The sequence below is a fragment of the Diadema setosum genome, chromosome 4 (assembly GCF_964275005.1).
Source record: "Diadema setosum chromosome 4, eeDiaSeto1, whole genome shotgun sequence".
Classification (NCBI taxonomy): domain Eukaryota; kingdom Metazoa; phylum Echinodermata; class Echinoidea; order Diadematoida; family Diadematidae; genus Diadema; species Diadema setosum.
In genome coordinates this window covers 8,861,410-8,879,186 of record NC_092688.1, presented here as the reverse complement: position 1 = coordinate 8,879,186, position 17,777 = coordinate 8,861,410, and the positions used below count along the sequence as shown (strand labels likewise).

At 38.8% G+C, this 17,777-nt stretch overlaps 1 protein-coding gene across 1 annotated transcript in view; it reads right to left on the bottom strand.

The window, feature by feature from the left end:
• Nucleotides 1-17,777, bottom strand: part of LOC140227544 (ARF GTPase-activating protein GIT2-like) — a 101,246-nt gene that overhangs the window by 25,457 nt on the left and 58,012 nt on the right. Inside the window, exons 8-12 of the mRNA XM_072307949.1 lie at nt 15,931-16,028; nt 13,068-13,140; nt 10,789-10,883; nt 9,056-9,170; nt 8,354-8,565 (exon numbers count right to left, since the gene is read on the bottom strand). Of these exons, the coding sequence (XP_072164050.1) occupies nt 8,354-8,565; nt 9,056-9,170; nt 10,789-10,883; nt 13,068-13,140; nt 15,931-16,028 (593 nt within the window). The remainder of the gene's footprint in view (nt 1-8,353; nt 8,566-9,055; nt 9,171-10,788; nt 10,884-13,067; nt 13,141-15,930; nt 16,029-17,777) is intronic.

Sequence of the window (17,777 nt, the reverse complement as noted above, 5' to 3'; positions counted from 1 at the left end):
GTAATCGGGATATAGATCAGCTCACATTGAGTCATGGTAGTAAGGATGACACAGTGACCATGCCTTCATACTACGTGATCATGACCAACGTTGTGGTTTACCTGCCACTCACAAAATGCGGGATTCCACGGTGCCTGGGACATTTTCAGAAAAACTCTTTCGTGCAGGGTGCACACGTCAGAGGATTAACCTTTGGCAAATTTGCTCATACCTCATTTCGCAGAAAGATACTGAAGATCATGCAAAAAAAAAAAAAGAAAATGGTTAGAATACAAGAAACCTTTTTTTTTTTTTTTTTTTTTGCCTTTGGCATTTTACTCCTAATGACAGAAAGTACAGTACAAGCTGCCATTTCCAAAGTGCTGCACACATTATTCAGATGTCTTTTACAGTACAACCTGTATTGACTGTGGACTATTCATGTATGCTCTTTAACAGCCTTAATTGTATCCAACAAGTGTATCAATGTGAGTGTGATATGTAATTGTGTGATACAGCACTTAATAAGATAACGACATCAGTTTGAGAAAAGAGGATAGTGAGTTTATGTTGTTTTGATTGGTTTGTTTTTGTTGTTTTTGCATTACAGGGCACTCGAACTGTCATCTGATGCAGATTCACAACACAGGAGGTCATTTCAAATAAGCATGAATTAAGCCTTAACCTCCTGCCTCCAAGATACAGCTACAATGTCAACCCATATATTGGATACTGTAAAACAATAAGTTTTCATGAGCATCAGCCTTTCACAAATTTCACGAGGAGCCAAGACTCACAAAAGTGAAATGCAAGTGGAAGCTTTTTTCCTACTCGATGCATTGAATGCTAGTGGTAATTTGTGAAAGTTTCATTTCACAACTAGAAAAGCACTCTGAGAGCGCAGACCTCCGCCAAGCATGCAGCTCATTTCCGCCACTGATCTTGTTCTTCCATAGAGATATCAGTGATTTCCACCCATACGTACTTATAGCATCGTGTGCTGAAAGTCACCCGATTTCCCAATATAGAAGCCTTTGTTACGTCATAAACCCTCAGCTACACGGCGCGCCTTGTCCTAGCAGAAACTAGAGCAAGCACTCTAGTGCGCGCATGCAAACCTCAAATACGTGCAGCCTGAACTCCCAAGTTCATTGACCCTGTACCTGCCAAAATATCAAAAATCCTTCATAAATTCCCCCAAAATTCTCGGATCACCACCAAAAGTTAATCAATTGTTACTTGTGTCATTCTCAACCTTTCATGCAAGTTTCATCCCAATCCGTTAACTACTTTTTGAGTTATTTTGCACACGGACAAACTAACGAACACACAAACACACAAACCAACGGTAACGAAAACATAACCTCCTCCCTTGGCGGAGGTAAAAATGGCCGTCAGCTAAAATTTGCAAATGGTTCATGCCACGAGTGTTTCCGGCTTTATAGTACACCAAGCATCAACTTCATGCATTTAACTGGATAAGAATTCAGGTTTATAAGTGGTGGAGTGTTTCTACTTTGGCAATCAAAACCCAATGTACAGCTGTAGGTGCATAGGCAGACTCCTATTCATAAAATGCTGCGAATGAGTGCTGGTCATTTTTTTTTTTTTTGCTTTCTTTAACTGATTTGTTGCTGACCAATCTGACCAGAGCAGTATTAAAGCAATCTGATCTGACCATCCCACTTTATCTGAAATCCTGCCCTGTTCCTTCCATGGGATGTTTTGATTAGGATGTGGGTAAAATTGGTTACAGAGAAGAGGGAAAAAGGGCCATACTCTCCCCTCCTATCATCCCCCTACTGACCCCTTCCCACCCCCCTTCCTCCCTCAACACCACTATCTGACAAATCATATTAAAACTTCAATTGGTGCGCACAAGTGAAATCTGTAAGACTGTCTGTATTGCAGGTGTTTGGAAGTGGAAATAGCATAAATAATGCAAAATGTTATGAAATGAAAAAACAAAAAACAAACCTAGATTGCAATGAAATGGAAAAGAATGGAGGGACGGTGACATTAAAGAAGGAAAAATTAAATGGAATGAAATTAATGGAATGAAATTAAAGGGAATGAAATTAAATAAGATTAAATCAAAAGGAATGAAATAAAATGAAAAGGGATAGAATGGAGTGAGGTGAACTTGGAGATAGATGAAATGGAATGCAATGAAATGAAAAGATATTGAATAGACCTTAAAAGCATGTGAAAATTAAAAACAGCAATCCTTATCTCCTGCAATCTCCATAAACCATGAACACTGTAAAGAACACTTTCTCGTACATCATTAACCTTTCTCTCCTGTGAGAGAAAAGAAAAGATATTCAATGGGCCTCAAAATCACATAAAGACTATACAGCAATCATCCTGTCTCCTGCAATCTAAACAAATCAAGGAAGTACACGGAGCAGTTTCTTGTGCATTGAACACTCTCCCTTCTTGCAATTTATGCCGCTGCCACTTCATTCTTAAAACTGTGCTAGCATGATATGCTTTAGGGTTACGAAAATCATAAGCACCATATCAATTAACATTCACTGCTCTTACATCAACACTGTATGCTAAATATAAACATGAGGAATAAACTTGATTTATAAACATGCTTTCATATTTGCTTAATACTGGCTAAAACAAGCTGTGTGTTACTTCTAGCCACTTATGCATTCACAATTTTCCAGTTTACATAAAAAATTGTCAAAATATCAATTGTATTTTATTTAAAAACACATTTTGTTTGTTTGTGTAATTCAATTTCAGTGGTGATATAAAGGTAGTGTACATGGATGCTGGTAACAAAAAACAAAAAAAGTTTAACCCATCCTCAACAAGATCCTAAATTTCCATAGACTTTAGATCTTTCCAGTTGATGTAGGCGATGAGAAAACAGCTTGTACAATCTCATGTTCTATCAAAGCCATTCTGAATAATCCTGGACACCAAAATACAAGTCATACTGAACAATTCTGGATACCAAAATACAAGCCATGTTGAATATACAAGCTGTAGTATGTAATTCTGGATATCACAATCTATTAGCAAGGCAGAAAAAAAGATTCAAAGAAAACACATGGCCACAAATCAATGTCTTGGATATCGGGGTGGGGGAATGATACACCTGCAGTATTTATAGTTCAGTAATCTTACTTTTGACAGGACTACCCCCATCCCTGAGTACTACAAGAAGTAAGCTTTCCCTGCTTGAGTCTGGGGCTAGGAGTGGACGCCACTGATCGGTCTACTACCTAACGGGGGAAGGGAAAGGACCAATATCCTGTTTTGACCGAGACGCGGGCCTTCAGCACGCTTGATGGATGGTAAGGACACCGTTATACAGGACCATGGGTCAGGTCTAGGTCCCAAGAAATGCTGATTCAGTATGGACGGAGAGATGGAGAGTTCCTCTGTTGGTTTATTCTTTGTTTGTTTGTTTATCAGCGAGGGTTCAATTTCACCATTCCACGTTCATCTCCATCATATGTTTCTCTCACTTCGTATATTTTTCCAGCTGTCTAATTTGATTCATATATTCCTCAGAGTTTTATTACTGCAGACTAAGGGTTGACATTTTTCTCATTAGAACCCTTCCTCTCAGTCTCATGATACCAGGCCTTAAATCTTCTTTCCTCCAATTTATATTATCTTTCACATCACTCTTTCCTCTTGTCCTATCAGCGTCTCTCACTTCAAATATTTCCTTCCGAATGTTTTCTGGTATACCTGTACCTGTGCCTGTCAGATTTCATTCTGCTTTCAACATATTTTAACCAACCTTCAATCTAATGTGTTTCCTTTAACTTTCTATTGAAATTTTTATCCTTTCCCCAGAGTCATGATCTTACCTCTTAATATCTTCTCCTGACTTTCTCCTTTTTAAAATCTATTCTGGGTAACATAGGCCACTATCAAAAAGTATAGCAACAATGTACAATGTGATTTTGGCTGTTTCTGGTAGTGTCATCTTTTGTCTTTTTCTTCTTAGCTTGGTTTTGTGCTTTGTTTGCCCTAACCTACAACCTTTGTCTTGTCTTGGGGCTGAAGGCAATTGTTGATATTATACCTCTAATTTCAACCAATCAGAATCAAAGATTCATCCAAATGCGGTACAAATGCACTCTATTGACCTGATGGGCCGTTGTCTTCTGAGCTCTACACTGGACTCTACCACAACCCCTCAAAAACATATAGGCACAATAATGTAGCTCTATTCTACTTTGGGCTGTCATCTTCTATGACTCCTTTTAACATATCATTTCTGTTGTGTGATTATTGCTCCATTGATGATCCTTCCTCAGACTTTATCTATCTTGCGGTCCATGTGGATCACACACCATGTTCCCCACTTAGTCATGTATCATATGAATGACTATGTAGCATTGAATATGTTTCTTTTTTCTCACAATACAACCACTGTCCCCCCCCCCTCCCCCCCCCCCTCCCCGCCATGGCCATTATTACATGCTGCTTACAAAAGCATCATCTACCTTCACTACATCTCTTGCTAGGAGTACATATATTTAGCGCTGCTATATGTCATCTGTCTGCCATTACAAATCACTTCCCACACAGATCACTATCACTCGGTCTATTCTCCGATTCGTTTTATGTTTCACCACCCCCATTTCTACCATTGTCTCCTACTCCCCTCCAACTCTCTCTCAAATTTTAAGCACGCTGAATATGCTAACGTCACAGCTGTAAATACCTGCAGACCCCAAAAATACAAGATGCACGTCAAACAAAACATATTCTGGAGGACCCCCCCCCCAAAAAAAAAGGACAAAACTCTAATAAAAAAGAATGAAAGGAAAAACACAAACATATATTGGTTATAAATTTGAAAAATAGCAACACACAAAGCATGTTGCATAACATTACAGAAAAAAAGATATATTTAATCATTGAAAGACTATCGTTACATTCTTCTTTAAGACTAAGAAGCAACATTCTGGAAACACGTTTTGGGAATTTCTTTGTTTTTCACTTTTTTCTTTGTTTTTTTCCAATGGAAATTGGCATTGACCACTTTTCTACCATAATTTGCATAAAATTAATCAATCAAAGTGATTGACAGTAAAAATATGTTTTTATGAGTTTCATAACACACCAGTTTTCCGCAGGAAATGTACACAAAATCAAAAAATTTTGCACATTTTGCGGTGATATGCTGTTATAAAAATGGGTGTGGTTTCATAACGGTACGCGTGGACATTGCAACTCTGGTCTCAAAAGTTGCGGGAAACTTGAAAGAAAAAAGTCAAGAAGCCTCATGACGAGGTCTTCTCACATTGCAGAATTATTGCGCGAAACGTCGAAGGGGGTGGATTCTGCTGATGGAAAAAAAAAAAGCTTGGCAAAAAGCCAAGTGTGTGGGCACATGAAGGGTTAATGCCCTCGACTGGTCCAATCTTCATGCAAAGTTGCACGGAAACAGGCACAGTTGAGATGGTGAGATAACTATTCATGTTCTCCCACTCAAGGGCAACAAACGTGGTAAGCTGCAAGATTGACGGATCAGCCCGATCCAAACGGCAAGCTTCCACCAGATGCACGCAGGGGGGAAAAAAGTCATTAATCTAGAACATGTCCACCAAATTAGCCTCCCAGAAGATCTATAATTGGAACACGGATTAACTTTTTCAGGCTCAGGTCTAATTGGGTTGCCGGACACAGCGCTATTCCCATCTCTGTTTTTGGGGGTGGGGAAAGAGAATGACATTCCAGGAAGTCACCCAAGGCATCAATCGATCAAGAAATCACACGAATGATGATGGAATTACAGTGAGATACACTATAGTATAGGGACTGTGCACAGGAGGAAACACACAGAGACTGTGGCTTGAGAAAGAGATAGATAGATAGATAGATAGATAGATAGATAGATAGATAGATAGATAGATAGATAGATTATAGATAGATAGATAGATAGATAGATAGACAGACAGAGATAGATAGATAGATAGATAGACAAATAGATAGATAGATAGACAGACAGATAGATAGATAGGTAGAGATAGATAGATAGATGGATAGATAGATAGATAAATAGACAGACAGATAGATAGATAGATAGATAGATAGGTAGAGATAGATAGATAGATGGATAGATAGATAGACAGACAGATAGACAGATAGATAGAGAGACAGACAGGATAGATAGACAGACAGATAGATAGATAGATAGACAGATAGATGGATAGATGGAGATAGATGGATAGATAGGTAGAGATAGATAGATGGATAGATAGGTAGAGATAGATAGATAGATAGATAGATAGATTAGATAGATAGATAGATAGATAGATAGATAGATAGATAGATAGATAGATAGATAGATAGATTAGATAGATAGATAGATAGATAGATTAGATAGATAGATAGATAGATAGATAGATAGATAGATAGATAGATTAGATAGATAGATGGATAGATAGGTAGAGATAGATAGATAGATGGATAGATAGATAGATAAATGGATAGATAGGTAGAGATAGATAGATAGATAGATAGATAGAGAGGGGGAGTGGAAGAGAGAAGAGAGAAAGAGAGAGAGAGAGGGAAAGGGAGAGAGAAAGGAAGAGCGAGGAAAGAGTGTGTAGCAAAAGGAAATACAGTAGAGCAATATTTGATGTTTACTCGAGATAGGGCACTATTCAGAAGTAAAAACACAACCTACAATGAACAACGTATCATTAAAACATGATGATACCTGTGGGAGACACGGTTTAAAGGGAGAACTTAATCTACAAAGAGAAGAAAAGAAAAGATTGTTCTTTAACTCGAGTACGGCTTGATAGCCACATTATTATCTCTTCCACAGCTGAATGCACCGAACATCATTCTCTGTCTTAGAGTCTAGAGTGCAGAAGAATTGAGGCGGAGTATGACATATTATGAAGCTTGAAAAGTAAAGTAAGCTATAGAGAAGAGAGTAGTTTAAGGACATATGATGCACCACGCGCTACCCCGGGGTATCGTAGTAACCCGGGGTACCACGTTGTGTAGCGCCATCTCACGTTCACTCGAGTACAACCGCAGAGTTACTGCGTTACGTATGCGCACTGTACTGACCCGTGGTACGGTGCGATACTCAGTATAGCGCTTCATGCACTGACTACACGCACTATTATAATAGCCCGCTAGCTGTGCCAAAGTTACGATCTCGTAGACGTAGTTTCGATCCCGTAATTTTGTAAGCTTTGTGCACTTTGTGCCGAACAAGATATCCTTTCGCAATTAGGATCAAGCTGCAAAAATGCCAGCAGGTGATGGGGGCTATGCCGCACTGAAAGGAAAGGGCCGGAAAAGAAGGAAAATTTCCAGAGAGGAGAGGCTGGAAAACGCGAGGCTTCGCGCCACTCGGAAGTTGGGGAAGGAAGGGGCCGCCGATGTTCTGGAGGTGTTTCAGAAGGCCAGTGACGCCGGGGATAAGGCGGAGGCAGATGGCATTATTATGACCCTGCTTGCTCAGGGATTAATTGAGAAAACTACAGGATGAAGAGGGTTTTTTTTACAAGAACAATGGCCATAATTGAATGTTGAAGAATTAATCACACACAAAAAAAACTTAATTTCCCACTTTTTGGTAACCCAGGGTACAGCCCTAAAAAAAAAATAAATAATTCAACAAAATGGCCGATTTTTTTCTGGTACCCCAGGGTACCATTTATGTCATCATATATTGAAAAAAAAAGACTCTTAATGGAATAATGGATGGATAAAAATGAAATAGAAAACACCAGACCACATTGGGAATTCATTGAGATTTGAATTCTGTCTCCCAAGGCTGCTCAAGGAAAATAAGAAATGAAAGTTTAAATTGGAACTTAACTAGTAACATTTTCAGAGGTACTGTAGGGATAAATGGATGGGGATCGGTCATCACAGACAATACGGAAAAATACATGTAAGTAAAGAAGGTACAGAATGAGCACAACCATTCATATTTTGGCTAGTTGTTGGTATTGTTGCTGTAGCTGTTGTTCATACTTCGCTGCTGGGTATTACTCTAGAGCTTTCTTCTATCAATTTTCTTGTTGTTTTAGGAGCCAGTTGGATTGATGCCATAGAAATTCTATAAAAATGCCCATATTCAATTTAAAAAAAAAAAAAGAATGGACCAATACATTCTAACTTTGCGAGCCACCTGGATTGTCATCATTCAGAATTTTGCCACAGTACCCTCATTTGGAAAAGGGAAACACCTTACAGACTTTCCATGTTTTTTCATTTGATGTTGATTATTGTTTGCCAGTACACTTTTGCCAGACACCTCCCGGAGACTTCATCAGCTATCACCTGGGACAAATTTGAAGCAACACGCTCAAACATCATCAAGGAACATAAAAAAAAATACCGAAAGGCACCAAAATCTTACCCCGGATATCTGGTTCCCATGGTGACCCATGTTCACGTTCCCACCATTCTTGAGGTTGGTGTTGTCGTTGTCGTCGTAGTCATCGTCGGAGCAGACGCTGTCGTAGAGGGGTTCGTTGTCCTCGATGCAGGAGGCCATGTTGCTGGGAGACGTCGGTGATTTTTCTGGCGCTGGCGGGACTGGCGGAGGTTCTCGCACGATTTCGATTTGCACTGCAGCCAAAGCAGAGAGTCGAAAGCAAAGAATGATAATACCTGTTGATAGCACTACATCACACCATCTTTCAAAGAAAGTATTACAAGATACTGGGTGATGAAGAAAAGTCTGCCAAGTACTGAAATAACAGTCTACAATATGTAAATTATAGAACCATTAGAATTTGACACATTAAAAAGTGACCAAGCTTTCATTAAACTTTCTCACTCACACTACCCGGTATATTCTTTGACCAATAAGATGCAAAATGCCTTTTGCAATAAAAATGAATGCAATTTTGGCCATCTTGAGAAAATGAAGTCTGCAAAGCTGGTATGGGGAAAACTTTCATCGTGACAAAGACTGTACAGGTCTATAGCATTCTGTGATGATTGCAAACACATTCACACCCAGATACAACGACAAGCGCAATCACAAACAGACTAAGAGACAGACAGGCACACACGTATGCATTCCAACACAGGGTTGCAATGTGGCCAGACTCACCGCCTTGTCTTGAGATCGTCAGATTTCCCTGCTGCCGCCGCTTGGCTTCTTTCAAGATGTCGATGATGAGAGTTGCAAACTCCCTCGCGCTGAACCTCGCAAGCTTCTGCCGCCCCTGTACCAAGTAACAATGATACCATCAGAATAAAGAACTACCTCGCACAGATCATGCGATTTGAATACATAAACAATACCTCTAGCAATTCAATGTACTGCGTACACAAACCGTAGCTTGAAAGTGAAACTATTTCTCAGGGAATAAAAGACAAGAATAATGGGCAACAATCCTAGCCTAGAGTGACCGGATACTTCATAATGCAACAGCAAGTAAACTGTTGTGTTGACAACCCATTTAATGCTTTCAGGTAGATCATCTAAAATTTAACTGACACTGTAAACAAAAGGGTCATTCACAGCAACAAATGTGGTTTGATCTGAACAAAGCAAGCTCATTGATTTCTCATCACTGGCATCTACATGAGTTTAATGGCAACTCCACAATAATTTGATGCACAAGATACATATGTAAAAAAAAAGGTAAATTTGTGACCCATTCCTCTATCATACTTTATACACACAGGCAGTCATCAAAACTGTAAGGTATACCAATTTGGCTGGAAAATGACAGATTTCATATAATTTTTATCTCAACAACCTCCTGATTGAATTTCAAAGTCTAGGAATGTCTGGATAATGGAACACAAAGACCTCACTCTATTTACATGCCATCTTAAATCTACTGTGTGCTCAATTGCATCAAAACTCCACAGCCAATTTTCTCAGAACTGTACATATGTGGAATTAAACTGCTATTGTTTCTCAGGTAGAAATTTGGACGTAGAGTGAGAGAAACATTACTCATCCTTTTAGAGTATTGAATGATCTGAATTTACCACAATATGAAAATAAATGTTTGGCATCTTTACAGAGGCTTTTGAACCTAGTGGAAAAATTTGGAAAGATTTACAAGCATAGTCATATGAGATCTGTTTTATGTTTCAAAATCTGATGCGTCAAGGTTTGCTCTGCACATATGTCTATGAAGCAACCAACTGAAAGATTTCACACTCATTCACTGAAGCCAGGTCAAAATTCTGTATATACAGTGTACAGTGTATTCCTGTTGGGCTGTTCAGAAATAAACTCTTTCCTTTCACAAAGAACTACCCGCTGGCGTGACAGCGTAAACATGACCTATGCCTTTATTTGTTTCTGATTTTGCAGATTCTCACATTATCATTCCACTTCTTGCAACTAACTAGTGGTTTCAGTTCTTTGTGATTTCCATGCTACTTAGTAAAAATATCTTGAGTCTGGTGACAAGCATGGGACTCCCTCTAGTGTTGAAATCCTTGTAGTCTTGATAACCTAAACATGTGGTGTGGTCTTCCAGAGTGAGCTCAATACTGACTTAATAAACAAAACCAAATTCATTGGTATAATTGGATTGAAATTCATACACTGCCTATGAGCAGGTAGTTGACCATATACTTCATAACTCACAGGGATTTTAGAATCTCATAAGAAACAGGTAAAAAAAAAATCTACTACACCAATTTGTCTTACTATTTAGAAGAATAGCACATTTCTCATTTCCCTTTCTTTTGTGTGTGGTTATTTCAAGACTTTCATTCACAAAGAAAATGATTTGAAGCTGAGTAATTCTGGGACAAACCAATACCGTTTTCCTAGACCCATTCCCCCCTCTCTTTACCCCAATATCTGAGACTTACCTGATTCCTGGTGGCAGACAACTCCGGGTTGAGGGGCAAGAAAGGCACCGACCTGTCACCCCCAACAAGGCTGGGTTTGTTCAGTGACACCCATACTGCAAAAAGGGATGAAGCAGGCAAAGCAATAGACAGTCATTTCACGTCTAACATTAATCAGTGGCGGATCCAGAGGGATGTGCATCAGGCATGCGCCCCCTCTTTATTTTTTTTTTTGTTAAAACAAAAGAATTAAAAAGAAAAAAATGGGGGGGGGGGCACATGTGCCCCTCTTTAATTTTTAAAAGGTGCCTCCCCTTTACAGAATTCTTGGATCCGTCCCTGTTAATCACAAAGTTTTTAGCATGTGTAAAAGAAAAAAAAAATCTTAACAACATATGGCATCAATCTGTGCCCATCAACATCCACATATCAATATTTGGGAGATTTCAAAGAAAAATGCAATCAGGATAATACAACATGCGTGATTCTTGCATCCAAATAGCTGAAAACAATACCAAAATCAGGGCAGCTTTTCTGTTCTATTGCCAGGACATGAAAATATAATTACCTTCTCTGGGGGTCTCCTTCAAAATTAGGGGGATTTGCCAGCTCTGTGAATCCACAGATGCAATGTAATCACATTGACAAATTTCATTAGAATTACCTAGAAAATTGATTATTGGAACAATCCTAATTTAGGCAACACGTATAAAATGAGAAAAATATGTGTACTAGACACTAGTCAGAAGTACAGCACATTGCCAAGAAAAAAAAAAACCACCAACAACCAACAACAAAAACAAAACAAAAACCCTTTCAAGGTACTGTTTACCTCTGGGAGCAGTAATATAAAAATGGTTGAGTTATCACATTTGATGCATAGGTATAGGTCAGCTGTATCACAAAACCTCCTGCCATATAAAAATTTTGCAATAAAGCCTAAAATACAAGGAGATATCATTATTTTTCTCACTAAACCATAATTGTAGATGGTTTAGTCTAGACACAATTTTATTATAGCTATTGTCCACATTCTGTATATTTTACAATACTTAACATTCATTATACTAGGTAACTTTTTTTACACTGGTTGTTTTTATCCAAAACTCACATTTCAGAACTATTTTGAAGCACTTAAGCTGGGTTTTTGTTTCATCTACAAATGGTAAGCAATGCCTTTCAAATCTACAAGATATGTTGGAGAGTGCCCATGATTTCATTATGGGGTCAGTTTCAAAGAATGAACATTACATTCTGCAGCAGGGTGTCAATTGTATCTGTCTGATACTGTATCACTGTCTAGTTCCTGTTGTCTTACAGTCAGGCACACTACAATTCAACATCAACACATAAAAAGCACACAAACAGCAATGGGGATTTTCTTTTGTTTTGTTTTGTCTTGGGTGTTCATTTGCTGTCGTTCTTTCTTCTTCTTTTTTTTTGGAAGGTATGGTACTAAGGGCATATAAATAGTAAAATCTTGAGATTTATGGGACACTAGACTTCCAATAAGTTTGTGAAGAAGTACAGGACATGTACTTTGATATCAGAAATTGACCACAGACTTGTGCAAACTCATGACAGGCAGAAATTAACATACTGACCCTGTTATGAAGCTTGTCTGTTCTATTATTAGTTACTCTTTGCAATCCTTGACTACACTTTCACTGAGTACATGAAATCAGTGTCAATTATGCAACACCTATTTAGAATGTAGCTATCCGATTGGTCCATTGCCCATCACGTGACATTATGTGAAAAGTTCCATCGCACGCTTTAGCTGTCAGCCGTGCAATTTTGTTTGAGCAATAATGGACAGCGCATGGCTGACATCACTTATTTCCATTGACTCCCATGTTAAGCTCACAATTGACTCGAAGTTTTTGTTCCATTGCAAGGCTCAGATGTCACAATAAACAAACATTTGCCGCGCGCACTCAACAATTACAAGTGCGCTTACAAGCACGTACTTTTGTCTTCGTGTATGTACGTACAGACCAATTTACTACAGCATACCTGCCAACATTTCAAGATGAAATATCTTACTCGTGGATTGCAAAAATCTTATTTTATATGCAAATTGAAGTTAAAAATCTTACTTTCGGTCAAATCTTCAGAAAATACGCATGAAAGGTATATCTAAATATTTTTTAAAAATCTGATTTCTCTGACAGAAAATCTGATTTTGCTATTTTTTAACGTAAAAAATCTTACTGAATCTGATAAAATCTTACTAGTTGGCAAGTATGCTACAGGGGTTGCCAACTGCTCAACTACAAGACACAGGATGACTGACTTACGGAGATCGAGTTCTCTCCTGTCCACCTCATCGTACACGTCCATGGCTAGCTCCTCAAAGAGGTGGTTGCTCAACTGTGGTTAGACATCAAATCAAGTAGATCAAAAATAGGGGTAACAGGGATGCCAATTGAAATGAAAGAAGGGAGTAACTGAAAAACATCAAGACGGAGTTGGTTTGTACATGAACAGGTTTGAAATTTGATACTGCCAGGACTTGAAATGATATGCATATCTTTAGTCTGTCTTCTCCTCCATTCTTTTCAGTTATCTTCAATTATTACTCTAGTTTATAAGAAGGCTTGCATGTGTCACATGATGCTATCATGATCACCTTGAGAGAAGTAGTAGGGTATTAAAGGTATTAGCCCACATTTGTAAACCTGCAGCAATTGGTCTCATAGTTAGCATGGAGTTTGGATATGATTGCAGTATCACCTGTGCAAAATTTCGTTCCAATTAGTCCATTACTTTCATAAAAATAAATGAAAATGCACCATATGCATGCATATAAAAACGCTCGCTAACTCCGATCCACGCACGTACTACATGCATGCGATACATGTGTAAGTTAATGTACGTAGCTAGCCCGCGCTCGCAATTCGATTTTGGGTCGGGTTGACCCAGTTTGAAAATTGATTTTAAAACGATGATTTTCTCTCTTTTATCGAATGGTATAGACAAAGAGCAACAGGTGAGGTATGTTACTGTTATAACTTGTACTTGAAGTCATATTGGACCTGTTTCATGCAGTTTTGATTTTCGTGGGTTTGCAAATGTGGGCTAGTACCTTTAAAGAGGGATTCTTGAAAATCTGATGTTGGAAAAGAGACAACAAATATGTATACAGCTGGTTATAATTGGGAGAGAATATAAGTGAGCTATTAATCAGATAGCTAAATCACAAACTGCAATCATTGAAACTTTGACAAAGGTATTGATAAGGGTACTGTAAAAGTGGATATTTTCGCGCGACTAATTTTTCGCGCTCGGCCCGCTAAGAAGAGTTTCGTGTGTTTTTAATTCCGCGGAATCAAAACATCAACTACTGGAACATATTGCAAGTAAAATTATTCGCGTGCTTTTATTTTCGCGCTAGTTTCTCGTTGCACGAAATGCGCGAAAATTTCAACACCACCAAAAATTCCCACTTTTACAGTATGCCTGCTGCAAGGCTGCCGACATTAGCCAAAATCAGGGAGGATCCATAGAGCTTTCTGTGCGCTACATGCATCTATATCTAAGCAAATATAATTCTCAAATCAGGGGGATTCTGCTCTCTCTTGTCAGGACAAGAACAGATTCAATTTTTCAGGGAATCTCTTGTAGGATCAGGGGGCACTGGCAGCTATGCTCCTATACCAATTTAACTCAAAACAAAATGTTAAGCAGAAAGAAAACAAAAGAAAACAACACAATGGAAAGCAAGCCATGATATACACTACAGACATATCACTAGAGGAAGATATTCTGTGGGAGACAAAATCCCAGTAATTGCAAAGTATACACAGAAATGAATAAATGGAGTGTTCATACTGAAACTGTTTGCACAGAAATGAATAAATGGTGTGCTCATACCGAAACTGTTTGAGAGTTTTCACAACCTGAACATCAAGATCTGTAACAGGCTCCATGATCAGTTGCTGACATTGCTCTGAGCTACTTTCTTGCAATAGATTTGAAACAAGTCACAATTCTCTTGTCATACAACCATTTCCTTGTGGGAAGGATGATCTCTGCCCTCAGCTGAAGTGATCAATATGGTCTATATTTTGCTACAAGGAAAGATTCTCAAATCTATAGCAAGGCCATGATTATAGGACACCAAAGAATCATATCAGGTTCTAGCATACTGGGATGCACAGTGGCAGACAATCCAAAACCAGCAAATTTCCCTTTGCCCTTTTCTGCAGGAAGGATAACAGGGATAAGATTTCATTCATAAATCAGTCAGAGTTCAGGACACGTTCCTATCAACCCATTTAGTGGGCATTTTTCTTTCCTTTATACATTGTATATATATTTTTTTTTACAAATTCAAGGACATGGTAAGACTGTATGCCAGAATGACACTCAAGATTCTTCACAGAGTTTCAAAAAGGTCGTGGGCATGTTTTGAAAACCACCAGTGCCACCTGAATAGTGCCACCTGAATATTACCACGGGTCTCTGTTGGATCATGGCCAAGAGACGAAAAAGAAGAGTGATTGTCAAGGGACTCTGGTAACTCCTCAAGTCCTGCAAGAATACTCTCAATGCCACTAAAATGCAGAATGTTTGTTGTTTTGGTCTCTTAGCAACTGTCACTACCACTTATCACAGTTCTCTACATCTCCTCTTGCTTTATAGCTATGATATGGCAACACCACAAATTTTCACATGCATGAAACTTTCATGAATATTGCAAAGAGCCACATTTCATAGAAGTAAAATTCACATGAAAATTTTTGTGTACACAATCCAGTACATGTAGTACACTTGTAATTTTTCCAAGGTTGGTGATTCACAAAAAGTTTCATGCCACGGAAAAGGCCATTGGCTCCACCTCACGAAAGTTTTATGCCACGAACGTTTCGCACCACAAACGTTTCTGGTTTTACAGTGACTACTGTAAAACACGATATATTCGCGGCATGAATTTTTCGTGAATTGGAGCCGACGGCTTTTTTTGCGGCATGAAATTTTCGCCAACTGCCACTGGCATTCAATCTTTATAGTGTAGACAAGAGCCCTCCTGGGCATTTTAATTTCGCGAATCGTCGCGCTCGCGAAATTTGCGAAATTAAAATGCACGCAAACATTCCTCGTTTACAGTACATGTTTCCATGCTCTTGGTTTGTATGCTGATGTCAAGGTACAACTCACACTCTGTAGTTTCTTCCTGGCCTGGTCAGCTGCATCTGACCGGTCCAGTGACCCATCAGCCATCTCGGGTATCAGAAAGTGGACATTGCTTGTGTGGTCTGCAGAGCAGAAACAGAAGAAAAAAGGACACACAATACGTGACATGCCTTATCGAAACAGTTTTCATCTTACGGTCTGAAACTGGAATGGAAGCATAACAAAGGCTACATGCTGGCGATTTAAGTGTAGAGTTACTTCTACATTGTTCTTTGAAATGTGATGCCAGGACAACTGTCTATCGTATCCGCTAGTGTGGTGTGAAGGTATTAGTTGTACAAATTTTCTGTATATTTCTGTACGTCTATCAAGCTTGCTGCTATCATGTTGTACCTGTGCATGTAAAAGATGATGGCATTTTAGTTCCTTGGAATATTGAATTGAGCACTGAAATTAAGAGTATTTAGAGTTTGTCTCAATTGCACCTGGAAGATCGATTTTTAAGTACAAAAACATTCAGGTTTGAATCACCCTTTTCTGAATCAACAGAGAAGAGGGTTTCATTGCAGTTCATTGAATACTAGAACGTTTTCTATATTGCTATCCCTTCAACTATTTTTTTTTTTTTTTTTGGGGGGGGGGGTGGGGCAAATGCAGTACACGGAATGACATATCCTTATGAAACTTTTTCTTTACTTTCAAGAATCACTATACGGGGGGGGGGGGGGGGGGCATTTCATGAAGTATTTTGAAGATTTGGGGGGAGGGCGGACAAACTGTCGCAAGCTACTGAAATCTTTGCATCTGACTGGCTGAGAGCAACTTTGTCCAACAATTATGTTGGACATAGCGCTTCATGAAATGCCCCGAGGCGGTGTATCACAATTGCTTTGAGGGTCAGATGAAATTGCTGCTTATGAATATTGCATTGAATACTGTTACTTTTTAATTGCTACGACAGACAGGTATATGTTGTGCGATACAATATGTACTTTCAGTGATAAATGGGAGGCTAGTTTGCCACTGTGAAAAATGTTTCTGACTCATATAAGCGAGGCTCTGCCCTCCATTTCCAGAGGTACCAACAGGCCAGTTGTTGTGTGTTAACACACCTGCCCCTCAATAGTGAGTCTAACACTCCGACCATCAAGTAGGACATAATAGATGGGTCCCTGTTCACATCAATAAAAGAAAAAAACACCTCCTACATTTTCTCCTCTGGAGGAGGCTGACACCCAAAACCACAATCATTAGAATGGAGAGCTCAATGAGACAACTTCACTATGTTACCCTTTTTGTTACACCCCCAGCAATTATGGGTGGTATCTGACCAAATGTATCAACCAGATATGCCATGCCACAGGACAGAAAGACAATATGTGATTCGACACCTCTTCGACCATTTGCGTGTGATAGAATCCATTTCTCATAAAGAAAAAAGATCCACTAAAACGATAAGCCTCCCAAACAAATAACAGTGCCATCTAATGATCTTAGTGGATGCCAGGAAAAGAAATAAAAAGAAAAAAAAAAAGTTTCATGATGATTTATAGTCTCGGCCAAGCACCTGACGCAGTGTGCACCAACACCCTGTGTTACGCAACATACTTTATTGTGACCTCGCTCCGATCCCCCCTCCCATTATTTCATCTTCCATGCTGCCTCTTTCAATGCAACTCAAGTACATCTTCAGTGCTATTAAAGGGATCGTATAGTTTTGGTTGAGACCTAATTTCAGGTTTGTAACATTTTTTGGTGAGATAATGAGAAACCTGTTATGAAATATGAAAGAGCATGTAATTCCATGAGGAATTCAACATTTATTTGATGAAAATTGGGTTTGAAATGGCCGAGATATCAAAAAAAAAAAG